Below are 16,812 nucleotides of genomic sequence, written 5' to 3'. Positions count from 1 at the left end.
ACTCGAAATTAATCCACTAACACAGAGTGTTCAAAACAGAGCCAGATCAGAGCATAAAACAAAGCAAAACAAGTTAATGAAACATAACAGTTTTAATTCAGCCATTTTTCTCTTCTCCTCCTTTTGTCATTAAGGAGGGACCCTGCAAAGCAATGCAATCCATAATAATTCAAGCATAAAACAAAACAGCATCGAGTTAAGTTTGGTACAGTCATCCAAGACACATGAAAATAGTTCCCCCGAGTCAAATACACATAGAGCAAAATAACAGAGCATTCAGCAGCAGCAACAGGTAACCAAAACTCAACATGTTCAAAAATATTTCTTGCCAAATAATTCAATCAAGCAAAAATATCCAGCAACATAAAGTTCAGCCAACATATCAGATCAAATAAAAATTGGCAGGCAATAATCATCAGAAAATTCAGAGTATCATTAGATCAGTCATTCTCTTTTTCTACTATCCTCCCCTATTAAGATATGATGTGATAATCTCCAAAAATTATTATTATTATTATTATTTTTAATAAAAATATAATGAAGAACTCAAACGGGCCAGAGTCATGGAGTGGGTAAAAAAATTTGGTTGGGCCCATGATTATTAATATCAGAATCTGTCTCCCCCTGTATCAATGCCAGTTCATCACGTCCTCAATTTTTTCTCCTGATTTCCTATGAGACAAAAACAAACAGAATCAAAAAATTTACAAATTCTCAACAGAACTTAATTCTATCATTCCCAAACTATTTCTCAAGGTACAGAATCTGTCTTCACAAAGGGGTTTTGTAAAAATATCAGCAATTTGGTCTTCAGATTTTACAAATTGAATATCAATAGTACCCTTTTGCACATGCTCTCTAATAAAATGATATTTTATCTCAATGTGATTGGTTCTTGAGTGCAAAACAGGATTTTTTGAGATGTTTATAGCACTCATGTTATCACAAAATAAGGGAATACTATTGATTTTTAATTTGTAATATTCTAATTGTGTTTTTAACCAAATTAATTGAGAGCAACATGCAGATGCGGATATGTATTCAGCTTTAGCTGTGGATAAAGCCACTGTGGCTTGCTTCTTGCTTGACCACATATTGAGTGAGCTTCTAAGGAAGCAACACATGCCTGATGTGCTCCGTCTATCCACTCTATCTCCTGCATAATCTGCATCACAAAACCCTACTGCACAAAATTCATCAGATTTAGGATACCACAAGCCATAATCACAAGTTCCCTTAATGTATCTAATGATGCGTTTAACAGCCGTAAGATGGGATTCTTTTGGGTGAGATTGAAACCTTGAGCATACACCCACACTTTGAACAATATCCGGTCTAGAGGAGGTAAGGTACATAAGTGAACCTATCATTCCTCTATACCTTGTTTCATCCACATCTTGGCCATCATCATCCTTTTCAAGTTTTGTATTAGGATGCATTGGTGTACCCATTGATTTGGAATTTTCTAGGACAAACTTTTTGATAAGTTCTTTTGCATATTTTCCTTGGTGAATAAAAGTACCACTAGGAGTTTGTTTAATTTGGAGGCCAAGAAAGAAAGTTAGCTCTCCCATTAAACTCATTTCAAACTCGCTAGTCATGAGTTTTTCAAACTCTTCACACAAGGATACATTGGCCGATCCAAATACAATGTCATCAACGTAAACTTGAACAAGGAGTATATCATCATTAGATACTTTAATAAATAAAGTAGTGTCGGTGGTACCCCTTTGAAAATGATTTTCCAACAAGAAGCACTAAGCCTTTCATACCAAGCTCTTGGAGCTTGTCTAAGACCATAAAGAGCCTTAGTTAACTTGAAAACATGATTTGGAAACTTTTTATCCTCAAAACCGGGGGTTGTGCCACATACACTTCTCTATCAATAAAGCCATTAAGGAAAGCACATTTAACATCCATTTGAAACATTTTGAAACCCTTATGGGCAGCATAGGCAAGAAGCAACCTAATTGCTTCCATTCTCGCTACCGAAGCAAAAGACTCATCAAAATCTATACCATCTTCTTGATCGTAACCTTGGGCCACTAATCTAGCCTTGTTATGAACAACTTGTCCATCCTCACCAAGTTTATTTTTAAATACCCACTTAGTACCCGTAACTTTCTTACCATCTGGATGAGGTACTAGTGTCCAAACCTCATTCTTGTCGAATTGAGCAAGCTTTTCTTGCATTGCTTTAACCCATGATGGATCTTCAAGAGCTTGTTTGACATTGTTGGGCTCCATTTGTGACAAGAGAGCAAAATTGCTTGGTTCGGATTGTCTTTTGGTTGAGGATCTTGTTGTTACTCCTTGAGAGGGATCACCAATTATGAAGTCATGAGGATAACCCCTCATAGACTTCCATTCTCTAGGCTTCCGAAGTGGTGTTGAGCTTTGATGAGTTTCTGGTGGTCTCACTGTTTCAGTTTCTCGTGTCTGCTCAGGAGATAAAATGGAAATATCTCCTCCAATCTGACGAGACAAGACTGGACTGGCAGATTCTTCATTTTGAGCAGATTTGAGATTTTCTTCACTTGTTCCAGCCTCTTCACCATCTGAATCATTATCTATCACAGCACTGGGAATTAAGTTAGAATCACAAAAAGTAACATGTATGGATTCCTCTATAGTTCTATATTCCTTGAGATAAACTCTATAGGCCTTGCTTGTGGTGGAATATCCAACAAACATTCCTTCATAAGATTTTGGATCAAATTTTCCAAGGTTTTCTTTATTATTAAGTACAAAGAATTTGTATCCAAAAACATGAAAGTACTTAAGATTTGGAGGGGTTCCTTTCCATAGCTCATAAGGGGTTTTCTTCAACCCTTTTCTAATGATTGTCCTATTCAAAATGTAACAAGCTGTATTCACAGCTTCAGCCCATAAAAATTTAGGAATCTCATTCTCACAAAGCATAGCCCTAGTCATCTCTTGAAGGCTCCTATTCCTTCTTTCAACCACCCCATTTTGTTGGGGGGTTCTAGGGCATGAAAAGTTATGAAAAATTCCTAAGTCATCACAGAATTTTTTAAAGTCTTGGTTTTCAAATTCTCTTCCGTGATCACTTCTTAAATGGGCAATTTTTAAATCCTTTTCATTTTGAATTTTCTTGCAAAGAGTGGAGAAGGCATGAAAGGCATCATTTTTATGAGCAAGGAAAAGTACCCAACCAAATCTAGAGTAATCATCTACCACCACAAGACTATAGTGTTTACCTCCTAAACTTTGAGTTCTTGTTGGTCCAAAAAGATCAATATGTAACATCTCTAATGGCATTTTGGTTGAGATTCCATCTTTAGATTTAAAAGAGGATTTTACTTGTTTGCCCAATTGGCAAGCATCACAAGTAAGATCCTTATCAAATTTGATTTTTGGAATTCCTCTAACCAGATTTTTCTTAACTAGCTTAGAAATTTGGTACATGCTTGCATGACCCAACTTTCTATGCCATAGCCATTTTTCAGAATCAAGAGATGTAATGTTCTTTTAGATCCTCAAGAGTCAATCCATACACATTATTACATCTTTTAGCTTCAAATAAAATATTCCCAGTTTTCTCACAAACAACTAAACAAACAAACTTCCTAAAAATAACCTCAAAGCCTAAATCACACAATTGACTAACACTAAGTAAATTATGTTTCAAACCATGTACAAGAAGAACATTATTTATACAAGATGAAAAATTTTTACCAACTTTCCCAACAGCCACTATTTTTCCTTTTGCATCATCACCGAAAGTGACAAGTCCTCCATCATATTCATCAAGCTTTATGAAGAAGGTTGTCTTTCCGGTCATATGCCTAGAGCATCCGCTATCCATATACCACATATTTTCTTTCCGTTTGGATGCTAGGCACACCTACAAAACAAGCTCAAGTGACCTTAGGTATCCAAATTTTCTTGGATCCTTTCACGTTAAACCATCTCCTATGTCCTAAGCCATTGTAATAAAAAACAACTTTATAAACTTTATCACCAATCATTCTTTCACCAAAAAAATATTGAATAGGAAAGTATCCATTTCGATTGCATAGTCTACAAAATCTTGGAGTTGCTGTTTTGTTAGAGTAGGTGGGGTCTTGAAATCTTGTATCATTAGAAGATGATGCAGAGTTTTCAAAATGAGATTTTTCAGCAGATTTATAAAACCCCAACCCAGCCTTGTCATAAAGAGGCTTTTGACTAGCCAAGATTTGATTCAGATTTTCAGAACTTTGGGTGAATTTGGCTAAGTCTTCCTTAAGCCTTTTAACCTCTTTAAGTAATTCTTCATTTCTTTTAAAACAATCTACATATGCAAGAACGGAATGATCACTTTCACAGCTCTTAATTTGGGCTTTTAACTGCTTATTTTCTTCAACAAGATCACAAGCAGTTTCGGCCTCCCTTACTTTTTCTTTAAGAAAACTGTTTTCAGCTTTAAGAATGGTGATTTGTTGTTCAAGTTCTTGATTTTCCAGCAGAAAGCATCTTATTTTTTCAGAAAGGTGGTCTATCATAAGATGAAGATCTTCAGTGTTAGGAATATGAAAGACTACCTGATCTATGTGATCTTCCATGAGACAAGGTTGTGACTTGGTCTCGGATTCTTCATCATCATCATCTGAGTCATTTTCCAAATCTTCCCATGAAGCCATCAGTCCCTTCTTCTTTCCTCTTTTTGGCTTCTCTTCCTTCTTCAACTTGGGACAATCAGATTTGAAATGCCCCATTTCCTTGCAGTTGTAACAAGTTACTTTGCTAAGGTCTTTCTTCATTTTCCTTGAGCTGCCGCCTTTGCCTTTGAGCTTCACCATTTTTCTGAATTTTTTTACAAACAACACAAATTTATTTTCAGATGAGTTATCACTGGATTCATCATCCAGAGGGTTAGTGACAGAAGAAAAAGCTATTCCTTTCTTTTTTGAATCTTTTTTCAAGTAGGTGTTTTCAAAAGCAAGTAAATTTCCTCTCAAATCATCATAAGTCATAGAGTCAAGACCACTACTCTCAGAGATAATTAAAGCTTTTGTTTCCCACTCTTTTGTGAGACATCTCAACACTCTTCTCACTAGCACAGATTCAGGATACTTGATTCCCATAGCATCCAAGCCAACAATGATGGTGTTGAAGCGTTCAAACATCTCATCAATGGATTCTCCTTCCTTCATTGCAAATATTTCATACTCTCTATTTAACATATCAATCCTGGTCTTTTTCACAATGGTTGTTCCTTTATGAGTAACTAGGAGTTTATCCCAGATTTCCTTTGCTGTTGTGCAACGTGATACCCGTCGGTACTCCTCAAAGCTGATAGCACGGTTGAGCAGATTGATGGCCTTGGCGTTGAGTTCCACCTTTTTTCTATCTTCATCCGTCCAACTTGCTTTAGGTTTAAGAGAAACAACTCCTTCGGCACTTGTAACATTTGGATATTGAGGCCCTTCCAAAATGATCTTCCACAGTCTGTAATCCACTGCTTGCACAAATATCTTCATCCTCTCCTTCCAATAGGTATAATTTTCCCATTGAAAAGAGGAGGTCTGTTGCTTGATTGTCCTTCGGTCAGATTGTAGGACACCACATTTGAGCCACTGTTTTCTGCCATGAGGATCTTTACTCCAAGCTGCAAAGCTTGATCTTTTTGAGACCAAGCTCTGATACCAATTGATGGTTTCAGTGGCTAAGAGAAGGGGGGGGTTGAATCTTAGCCCCCTTTTTGCTTAGAAACACTTGCTGGCCTTTGAAATAACTTCAGGAGACTTTTCTGTTTTTATTTCGTCCCTAGCCACGAGACTTTTTAGTTTTGTCTCGTCACTTGGCACGAGATATTTTTGGTTTTAGCTCCTGTGCAGTAGAAACAGAAATGGAGTATTAGAGAAAGAAGATTACACCCAGATATATCCTGGTTCAGCTGCTAAGTGCAGTGCAGCCTACATCCAGTCTCCATCACAACAATGATAGAATTTCACTATAATCAACTTGATTACAAACTGTAAAGTGCTAACCCAACTTACAAGGGGATTCCCACAGAATCATGAAACACAACATAGATGAACAAAGGAACTCTAAGACATCTATGGCTTTTTCTTTTAATTTTGCACTCTCTGCCTTTTTCCGCTCTATGGATTTTTTCATACAAACCTCACTGTTTGCCTTTTTTCATGAGACTCAAGACATGACAAAATTAAATAGAAAAATTACAAAACTGAATACATTGAAGGAGAAGAGAAAACTGTTAGCTCAGGTAGCTCTGAGAATTCTGTGCCTTGCACTCTCAAACTTTCTCCTTGCTCCAAACAGTGGCTGTTCTCTCTTTTTATAGAAGAGGGAAGCCTCCACCTTTGAAGCCAAAAACCAAGCCAACTTCTTCTTCTCCAAGAAACAGAACCGGTTGGCCAGAGAGAGAGAGAAGAGATAATCCATGCAATAACCAACATGCAATTACCTCTAGTCCTTTTTTGGTCATCACTCTTCATCAATCCGAGCTCTCCATCCTTGGCTTGCTCTCCAAGATGGATTTTTGGCCCTTGATGCTTCATGATGATGATGACTTCATCTGCTCCAATCTCTGCCTCTTCCATCACTTCGCCACTCTAGCTACTTCCTGTGGTGGTTGAGCAGAATCAAAGACAAACCATGCCTCCAAGAATTTCTACCTTGCTGGCCGAATCTTCTTCTCCATTTTTGGTATGGAGAAGCTAAGATCTCATCACAAAATCTTACTACAAGTGATAAGAATCTCAGCCACTATATTTTTTATGTTTTCTTGCCATCGTTGTGATGGTCTTGTAGCTTGCCTTTCCTTCTTTTTGATAGCTCAAAGTCTCCATGGTTTGCTGTGTAAGGACCGAAGAGAAGGAAAGAAATGTGAGAGAGAGAAGAAAGAGAAATTTGAACATTAACTCTTGGATTTTGATAAAGCAAATTAAATGTTCACTTCCCTTTGTTTCTTGGTGGCGTGCAGCATTAAAGAAGCCATCAAATCAATTGACAATTTCTCTCTCATAGTTCCCAAGGTCTGCAATAACTCCAATTAATAAAATTTGGATTTCATCAAAGGATAAAGGTGATATCCGTTGGAGCATGCAGCAACATAATAAAAGGAATGGATTTTTTTTGTTGAATGAATAATAACAATATTGTGCCCCATTTCCTTTTAATTTCGGACCAAGCATATTTGGTCTCATACCAAGACTTTTAATTGGGCTTGTATCACAATTGCTGGCCCAATTAATAATACCATTATTTCAGCCACCATGATCTCAATAATTTAACATCAAGGCTGAAAGAAAATTATTCCAATGGGCTTGTTTAAATTTGTTCTTCTCTGTTCGGCCCATAAAGGAAACTGCACATCAAAATTATTTTAATTAAACATATATTGATCAAGAATAAATTAATAATTTTGCTGTTAATAATGTTTGATCATCATCAATTTAAATTAGAGTTTTCCAAACTCATCAACTACTAGTAAGGGTTCAAGGCTTAATTCTATGTTCCCTGCTTTCATGAGCTATCTTCTTACAAGTTTACTTGCTTTTTATTGTATGATTTGAATTAGTGAAATCTGATTTATGTTTGTCTTGGAGAACTTGTTTGCTTTTAACCAAATAGGTAGAAATATCTTAGCATATAGTTGCATTAGATAGGTTGCATTTCATACATTCTATCATTCCTCTTCATCTTTATAGCTTCTCTTGAGCTTAGCATGAGGACATGCTATTGTTTTAGTGTGGGGAGGTTGATAAACCACTATTTTATGGTTTCTCTTGTGCTCAATTGAGTGGATTTTATCAACTCTTTACCCACTTATTCATACTATTTGCATGGTTTTACAACTCCTTCCTGATTTTGTGCTATGATTAAAAACATGCTTCTTTGATCTTATATTTGCTTATTATTAATCTTCTCTTATTACCATTAGATGCCTTGATATGTGTGTTAAGTGCTTTCAGAGATTATAGGGCAGGAATGACTTGGAGGATGGAAAAGAAGCATGCAAAAGTGGAAGGAGTACAAGAAGTTGAAGAAACTGCAAAGCTGTCAGCCTGACCTCTTCGCATTCAAACAGTCATAACTTGAGCTACAGAGGTTCAAATGACGCGGTTCCAGTTGCGTTGGAAAGCTAACGTCCGGGGCTTCGATTTGATATATAATATGCTATAGTTGCCCTGATGCTAGGCGACGCGACCGCGTGCTCCATGCGGACGCGTCGCAGTGACGGAAATTCAGCATGTTGAATTCGCAACCAGCGAATTCTGGGTTGTTTCTGACCCAGTTCTCGACCCAGAAAACACAGATTAGAGACTATAAAGTGGGAGAATGCATCCATTTATAAACAAGCTTTCAATATTCACAATTTTAGGATTTAGATGTAGTTTTTAGAGAGAGAGGTTCTCTCCTCTCTCTTAGGATTAGGATTTAGGATTTCTCTTAGTTTTATGAGTAGCTCTCAATCCCAGGTTCTTTATTTTTATTTATTTTCCCAATTTAATTTATGAACTCTTCCATGTTACATATAATTTTCTTAATTAATGTTATTTGAGGTATTTCAGATTTAAGATTGCTTTGCTCTGTTTAAGATTACTTTCAATTTAATTTAGATATTTTTCTCCCTTTTTGGCTTTGGTCAAGTGATTGATAGTACTTGAGTTATCAAACTCAGCAAGTGATTGAAATTGGCAGATTCTGCTTGAGTTAGGATTGCTCTAACACTAGTCTCTCCACAGGAGTTGACTAGGACTTGAGAATCAAGCTAATCAGTCCACTTAACCTTCCTTTGTTTAATAAAGGCTGACCAAGTGGGATTAAAACCCAATTCTCTTCACACCTGATAAGGATAACTAGGATAGGAATTCCAATTCTTATACCTTGCCAAGAGATTTTATTATTATTATTTTATTTTACTTGTCATATAACATATTCCCTCCTTACTTCCAAAACCCCAATTTACAAACTCATAACCAATAATAAGAACATACCTCCCTGCAATTCCTTGAGAAGACGACCCGAGATTTGAATACTCGGTTATCAATTTCAAAGGGGTTTGTTACTTGTGACAACCAAAACGTTTGTAAGAAAGGTTGATTGCTTGGTTTAGTAACTATACTTGCAACGAGAGTTTACTATAACCTCTAAACCATCAATCTTCAGTTCTTCATTGCTTCACTGGTTCGCATCTTTTTAGATGATTGATGTATCTTGTATGGCTTTTTTTCATGTTCGTTGTTGTATTTTAGCGAACTTTATTATTATAGTTTGACTATTTATGTTTTGGTTCGTTAGAACTTTATCATGATGTTGTACTTTGAAAACGGCTTTTCAATGCTACTTTCAGTAACTATGTTATTGTCCCCCACATGTATGCATTTAATTTGTAGAATTTTTTTTGCCTTGTGTTTTCAACAGACTTCTCGAATAATTTTTTCTCTTAATCGATCCTCTGTGGTGAACCAACAATACAAAACGTGCACATCCTCACTAATTCGAACTAGCACAATTCGAATTGACCAATGTGTAATTCGAAACACCCCAATTCGAATTACTACTAGTGCCGAAACGTGCATAGTTCGAATCAATGAGATTCGAATTATATAGGATTGCAATCTCATGCTAATTCGAATCAGCCTGTATTGAATTAAGTGAAGCTAATTTGAATTGCACCAATTCGAATTACGTAGAATGCATGGGTCTAAGTAGTTCGAATTGCACTAATTCGAATTACATTTAAATGGAGTTTGAATCGTGGTGATTCGAATTACATAGTAATGCACATTGGTTGATTGCTGAATCAATTTTTCTTTTAGCTTATTCGTGTAATATTAAACCAACCATGACTTATTTTGGTTTTTTACCCTATTTTTTATAAATAACAATAACCTTTTATATTTAGTAAACGATTTATCTATTAGATCTAATTTTTTGCGACAATATTTGAATAAATATTTGAAAAATATATAAAAAAATTCAAAATAAAAAATTTATAAAAGATAAAATTTCAAAAATGAAACGATTTTATTTTTCTAATTATGATTTACAAAAATTTGCATCAAAATTTAATATTTAAAATTATTTTTTAAAATATATACTTAATATCTAGTTTTTTTTATCATTTTTTAAATTTTTTGAGAACTTATTTATCGTTAATATCTTGCAGGATTTGTTTTGTCTGTTATGCGAATTTTTTAGCACCATTTTAATAATTTATTCTAGTATATAAATTGAATAGAAGTGAACTTGTCAAGAATCTTTTATTTAGATAATATAGTATATAGAATGAATTTCTTGAAGTTATGATATCTCAAAATATTTATTTTAAAAATACAAGAATTATATTTTTTTTATTTGAAAAAAAAAATAAATGTGGCTTTAAGTACAGCTGAAGGGTTACATGAATTTCTCGTAACTTTACTTTCTTATTTAATTATGGATAAGATTAAAAGATTAGCAGAATTTATTATTTTTTATTAATAGTTAAACAACAATATTTAAAAGTGTTTATTACAAATATGTTATTAAGCTATTAAAATAAAAATATTAAAATTGTGGTGAGAAATATTGGTCAATATAAAATAAAATTGTTGGCCTTAATATTTTTCTGTTTAATTACTTTTTTAGACATATATTACTATGTGGGGTTTTAGGATGTAACGGTACATATAAAATCAAACAATAAATGTATAAAAAATATTTTAAAATATAAAATATATTAAAAATAAATTAAATAATATATATTTATACATAAATATATGATATTTTTTATTTTACACATATTTTGTTTTTTGAGATGCAAAGTCGAATTAATAAGTGGTAAAATTGGATGGAATGGTAGTAGGGTACCAGATTGTTCTAGGTCCAAGTCAAATTAAGGACACTGAATATAAAAATGAAGCAGCTTTTAAATAATGTTATCCCATGTGTTTAATTAGGATACTTAATTATTAGTGGGTCCATAATTAATTGGATGGATCTAATCTTCACAAAGCCAGCAACTCCTCGTGACATATCACCAGAAAGATGGTTTGTCTCTTGTATTCATCTTGCATAAACCGAAACAGGACATGATTTGATGATGGTGAAATGAAAATGACAAAGGCAACAACCGTGTTAAGCTTTTTGTAGTTTGTGTGTCAATGTGTGTCAATGTTTTGTTGTATGACTGTCACTTGTCAAATAACTTGATTGTTACAAACATCACACACAGCAGTTATAGATTGTTGATAGATCCAGTTTCCACATTCTTAGTATGAGAGAGGCGAAAGAAGATAGCAGTAGCGGTGAGGATGGAAACAAGGAGCTTAGGAAGCCATTCCTCCACAATGGGAGTTGGTACAAGATGTTGGGTTCTAGACAGTCCAGCATCATAGGATCTTCAATTCAGGTGGTGCGAGATTCCTCTGTCTCCATTCTCTTCTGCGTCCTCATCGTTGCTCTGGGTCCCATTCAGTTTGGTTTCACGGTACATAAACATTCACCATCAAATTCTGCTCACTCTTTGGTATACACTCCGTAATGTTCTCCTTTTCGCATTGTACAGTGTGGATATTCTTCCCCCACTCAGGAAAGTATAATTAGTGATCTCAAGCTCTCACTTTCAGAGGTTTGGTTGGTTCTGTTTTCTTCTTAGATTTTATTCGGATCATGAAGACATCTAAACCGTTTTGCTTACTTGTGCTGTGATGGGGCAGTTCTCTTTATTCGGATCATTATCCAATGTGGGGGCGATGGTGGGAGCTATAGTCAGTGGTCAAATGTCTGAATACATTGGTCGCAAAGGGGTAAGAAACTAAATCATTATTCTTCGAGGTTGACTTTATACAGGAATGAATTGTGATGCTTTTGGTATGTTGAATGCAGTCATTGATGATTGCTGCAATCCCAAATATAATAGGATGGCTCGCAATCTCTTTTGCCAAGGTAAGTGTTAATAAGCAACTAAGTACTAACAGATTGGGGTTTAATACTTTAATGGATGTATTAATTTGTTGTTACTGATATAGGACTCGTCTTTTCTGTTTATGGGGAGATTATTGGAAGGTTTCGGCGTTGGTATAATATCTTACGTGGTAATCTTGATGTCCCTTTCACCTTTTTCTTGTTTGGACTTTGATTTCTAAGTGAAATTAGTGTACTATGAGTTTTCCTTTAACTTGTGTTTAGGTTCCTGTTTATATAGCTGAGATATCACCTCAAAACATGAGAGGTACCCTTGGATCGGTCAATCAGGTACCACTTACTTTTGCTTCTCAAAACTTCACTTCTTTTTTCTCACCTCTTACATTTATTATATATTATTATTTGAGATAAAAGTTGTGATATACTTGTTGATCAGCTCTCTATCACAATTGGAATAATGTTGGCATACCTCTTAGGCCTTTTTGTTAACTGGAGAGCACTTGCAGTTCTAGGTAAATTTCTAAAATGAATTCTTTTCTACCTTCTCTAAAATAAAGGATAATTTATTACTTGTAACATATTTAATTATTATTAGATAAAATAGGTTGATTTATCATACTTAATATTAATTCTTAATTTAACCTAAATTATAATAACTTAACCAATTAACCAAAGTATAACCTTTTTTAAACAATTTATAAGAATTATTAGAGAAGCTCCATTTTGTAATTATGACGAGCGATTAAATAAGGTCAAATTTGTTATTCTTTGTGATTATGAATCGAAGATAATAATACAATAGTCGATTAAAAGCTGAGTTTGGTTATTTTGCAACCGAAACAAAATCTGTTCTAGTATTTTACATTTTTTATTCTTCCTCTTGCTCCCCTTAATAAATGCATTTATTCAGTAAATTTTTAAATGTAAAGTCGTTTAAAGTTTAATTTCAACGGCAAAAAAATAGTGATGAGATTCCTAGAGTGAGAAATGCATTTAACTAACATTAGTTATAATTAGTTTATAAGTTCTTTAATTTGATCTTTGGTCGTTATCACTTTTTTTTTTTTAATTACTAAATGTGCATGATATTGCCAAATAAAATCATAGGGAGCTTATGATTTATGTTTAATACTATAGCTATATTTAAAAAAAAATTCAATTATCATAACTTAGGTTAAATTAGGAGTTAATGTTAATTAGGACAAGTCAACTCATTTCATCCAACAATAATTAGACATATCATAAGGGTAATTTATCCTTTATTTTGGAGAGTTTTGAGTAAAATTGACTAATATCTAATTATTTGTCATAATTCCAATCATGCCGAAAACTATGCCTTGTAACAAAGAGCATTTTTTGTTCCATTTTCAATTGCAGGAACTTTGCCTTGTACAGTTTTAATACCCGGATTATTTTTTATACCGGAATCTCCCCGATGGTTGGTATGGATCACATGTTGTCTGTTATACTAATTGAATTTTCGCAATCCTGAAAAAGGAAAGAAGAAGACAGTGTTATGCTCTAGATGAATATATTCATTTATTTTCTTCTGGATTGTTGTGGGAATTTAGGCCAAGATGGGGATGACAGAAGAGTTTGAGACTTCTTTGCAAGTGTTGCGAGGATTTGACACAGATATATCTATTGAAGTACACGAAATTAAGGTATTTTCTTACATCATAAGATTAAGATTCATGTGCATGCGTCACAGTAATAAGAGCATATTCAAAATATGGCTTTAGTCTTTTAGACTCAGTATACTTGAAGAACAAGAATAACTGCTGAACACACTTATATTTGTGTAGAGATCGGTGGCGTCGACCGGAAAGACACATACAATCCGGTTTGCAGATCTCAAGATGAAAAGATATTGGTATCCTTTAATGGTATGCTGTGTTTGTTCCCTTGTTCTGTGTTTGTCCCTTCCCTGAATATTCAAAATCTTATATATACTTGCAGGTAGGGATTGGATTACTAGTACTCCAACAATTGAGTGGTACCAATGGGGTGTTGTTCTATTCAAGTACCATCTTTGCAAACGCAGGTTATGTATCTTCTCTATGTACTCATCATCTCTTATTAATTGTAGGCCTGTTTCCTTCACTATAAAGTATTATTTTGTAACAGGAATTTCATCTAGCAATGCTGCTACAGTTGGACTTGGAGCTATTCAGGTTAGATACTAATTATTCATGTAAATATCAAATAAGAGATACAATTATCATAAATCATTACCAGCTTTGAATTCTCATGTTCATCAGGTCATAGCTACTGGACTGACTACTTGGTTAGTCGACAAAAGTGGCCGGCGGCTGCTTTTAATAGTGAGTAATTAATTGATCCTTCAATATTTTCATACTCTTTATTGTGTTATGATATGCATGATATGTGATTCTATATTTCTATTTCCTTTCTTTTCTTTTCTTCAAGGATATATCTCACATCTGTTATGCTCTGATATGCAGATATCTTCATCTGTAATGACAATTAGCCTTCTTATTGTTTCTATAGCATTCTATCTGGAGGTTGGTACTAGTAACTATATAAGATTGTGATTCGATTTTCATCATTTTATTGGGTATGTTTTTAACTAACTAGTTGATTTTATTGAAATTGTCAGGGGTTCACATCTGTGGATTCTCATCTTTACAGCATTTCAGGAATAGTTTCTGTTGTTGGGTTAGTGGTAAGCATGTTTTGTTGGCTACATTGAACATTTAAATTTATTTTCATTTGATATAATGTGTTTCAGTTTTTATCGGCTTGATCAATCATTTCTTTGTAGACTATGGTGATTGGTTACTCTCTAGGTGTTGGACCTATTCCTTGGCTTATAATGTCTGAGGTACATAGTAGGGTAGCTTAGTAATAATGTAAATAATTCTTTTTTTAAAAAAAAACTTGAGACAGAGAATGTCACATTAATATGTTTAATTATGATTCACTCAGATACTTCCAGTGAATATAAAGGGCCTTGCAGGGAGTATAGCCACTTTGACAAATTGGTTGACTTCCTGGATGATCACAATGACCGCAAACTTGCTTTTGACATGGAACAGTGCAGGTTTGTGACTTATGCATGTTTTAAGGTGTAATTCTCAGTATTAAGGTGTAATTCTCGTATGTATACCGAGGTAGAGCAATTTTCTTCACGCTAATTCATCATCACAAAATAATAAAAAAAAAATATAATAAAAAAAAAATCGTTGTAAAACAATAGAGTATATATTTTATTAATTAAATTACTAATTTTGTGGGTATTAACAAACAGGAACATTCGCAATCTACACCGTGGTAGCTGCTTTTACTGTTGCTTTTTCGGCAATATGGGTTCCTGAGACTAAGGGAAGAACTTTGGAAGAAATTCAGTTTTCTTTTAGATAGTTGGAATAACGTGCCTAGCTTCTTGTTATACTATTTGTTGGGCTACTCGGGTGAACTCTCTATTGGAGAAACTTAAGAAAGAAAGTAAGTGAGAGAACACAAAATGAGAAGACACCATATCTAACTCAAAATCTTAAAATATCAAGTTAATGATTCTCTCGTCTTATAAATTCCTTGTTTCTTTTTGTTTTCTTCCATGTAGAATTAATTTATTATACTTTTCATATTTGCTGCTTAACCGTTTCTATATTTTCTACAAAATTATACGTGATATTTGTAATTTTCAACATAGTTATATAGATCATGAAATGAGAAAACCATACAGGGACATTATTTGAAAAGAGAATTTACTAAACATTAAAAGTACAAAGAAAATGCATTTAGGTAGATTGGAATCCTCCAAAACAATGTTTAAAGTGGTAGCTAGATGCATGAAATATGACAACTTTGGACAAGTGATCTCAATCCCATTTATTTGAACAAGTTTAAAGAATCTCAATGGAATTTATTTAACTGTCTAGCTTGTTCAAGAGCCACTTTAATCTCTAAACATAGATAGAGCCGAAGATAGTTGTGAAATGGAAGATTAATTAGGAGTTGGGAATAAGAGGGAAGAAAGAAAATGGTTGAGAGGTATTGAATGCACAGGATCTCTCCATATGAACCAAGTGACCCGTATTCTTTATGCCTTCAAATGTTGTCTTATTTTCCAGCAGTATGTATGTCATGTCATGTACATACATGTTACCATGTCTTTTCAATCACCAGCTAATGAAGGAGGGTAAAACAATAATAAAAGTATACGCAGGCTCTATGCATATATGATTCTTACTCTTTCATGTTGTGTGCAAGCTCCTTTTTGAAGATCTTATCATTCTCACCCCACAAAAGATGAATTCGCTGCATGCAAAGGAAAGAGAACATGGAATTTATAGAGGGGTTAGGAGAATGAGAAATGAATAAAGAAGATTACCTGAGAAAAAATTGGGATGTTGATGTGTTTGTAGCTAATGAGTAAAGCCTCCAAGAGCTCACATCTTTTTTCCTTGTTGCTGAACATCACTTGCGAATTCATCTTATGTTATGCGTTGTCCTTTTCTTTTTAAGTTTTTCACTTTATATATAAACTTGTTCCGACTTCATTTATACTTAACACTTCTTTTCAACTATATAATTTAACACAAACGGATACATATTAAAATAAAAGAATTATTATTTGCACAATAAATATTTATAAATATATTTATAGTTTAATTTATTTTGAAGATGTATTTTATACTTTAATGTGTATTTTATATGGTTGTATTAAAAAACTAATCAATTTGTCATACACAAATTGTATTGATTTTTTTTAATCGCAGTAGTGATCACTGTTTGCAATTTGGAAGTTGTAAGGTATTAGGAGAGAGAGAGAGAGAGAGAGAGAGAGAGAGAGAGAGAGAGGACACCACATCTAAATCAAAATTTTAAAATATCAAGTTAATAATTCTCTCGTCTTATAAATTCCTTGTTTCTTTTTGTTTTCTTCCATGTAGAATTAAT

At 33.9% G+C, this 16,812-nt stretch overlaps 1 protein-coding gene across 1 annotated transcript; it reads left to right on the top strand.

The window, feature by feature from the left end:
• Nucleotides 1-11,068: 11,068 nt before the first annotated feature.
• Nucleotides 11,069-15,460, top strand: LOC107642876 (sugar transporter ERD6-like 6). The gene is made up of 18 exons (XM_016346375.3): nt 11,069-11,449; nt 11,528-11,590; nt 11,679-11,768; nt 11,848-11,907; nt 11,991-12,056; nt 12,151-12,216; nt 12,323-12,398; nt 13,264-13,328; nt 13,458-13,550; nt 13,692-13,772; nt 13,846-13,930; nt 14,014-14,060; nt 14,148-14,210; nt 14,352-14,411; nt 14,507-14,572; nt 14,672-14,731; nt 14,836-14,950; nt 15,158-15,460. The coding sequence occupies exons 1-18, from the start codon at nt 11,237-11,239 to the stop codon at nt 15,268-15,270; spliced, it is 1,482 nt and encodes a 493-aa protein (XP_016201861.1). The 5' UTR covers nt 11,069-11,236; the 3' UTR covers nt 15,271-15,460.
• The last annotated feature ends 1,352 nt before the right edge of the window (nt 15,461-16,812 follow it).

This window comes from Arachis ipaensis, chromosome B5, assembly GCF_059453495.1.
Source record: "Arachis ipaensis isolate K30076 ecotype BB chromosome B5, ASM5945349v1, whole genome shotgun sequence".
Classification (NCBI taxonomy): Eukaryota; Viridiplantae; Streptophyta; class Magnoliopsida; order Fabales; family Fabaceae; genus Arachis; species Arachis ipaensis.
This window is presented reverse-complemented; position numbering and strand designations above follow the sequence as displayed.

What these genes read in the sequence shown, in the direction of transcription:
- LOC107642876 (XM_016346375.3), top strand. Translation starts at nt 11,237, where the DNA reads ATGAGAGAGGCGAAAGAAGATAGCAGTAGCGGTGAGGATGGAAACAAG. An exon ending in AATACATTGGTCGCAAAGGG is followed by an intron (nt 11,769 to 11,847) that starts GTAAGAAACTAA and finishes TGTTGAATGCAG; the next exon opens with TCATTGATGATTGCTGCAAT. An exon ending in TTGGACTTGGAGCTATTCAG is followed by an intron (nt 14,061 to 14,147) that starts GTTAGATACTAA and finishes CATGTTCATCAG; the next exon opens with GTCATAGCTACTGGACTGAC.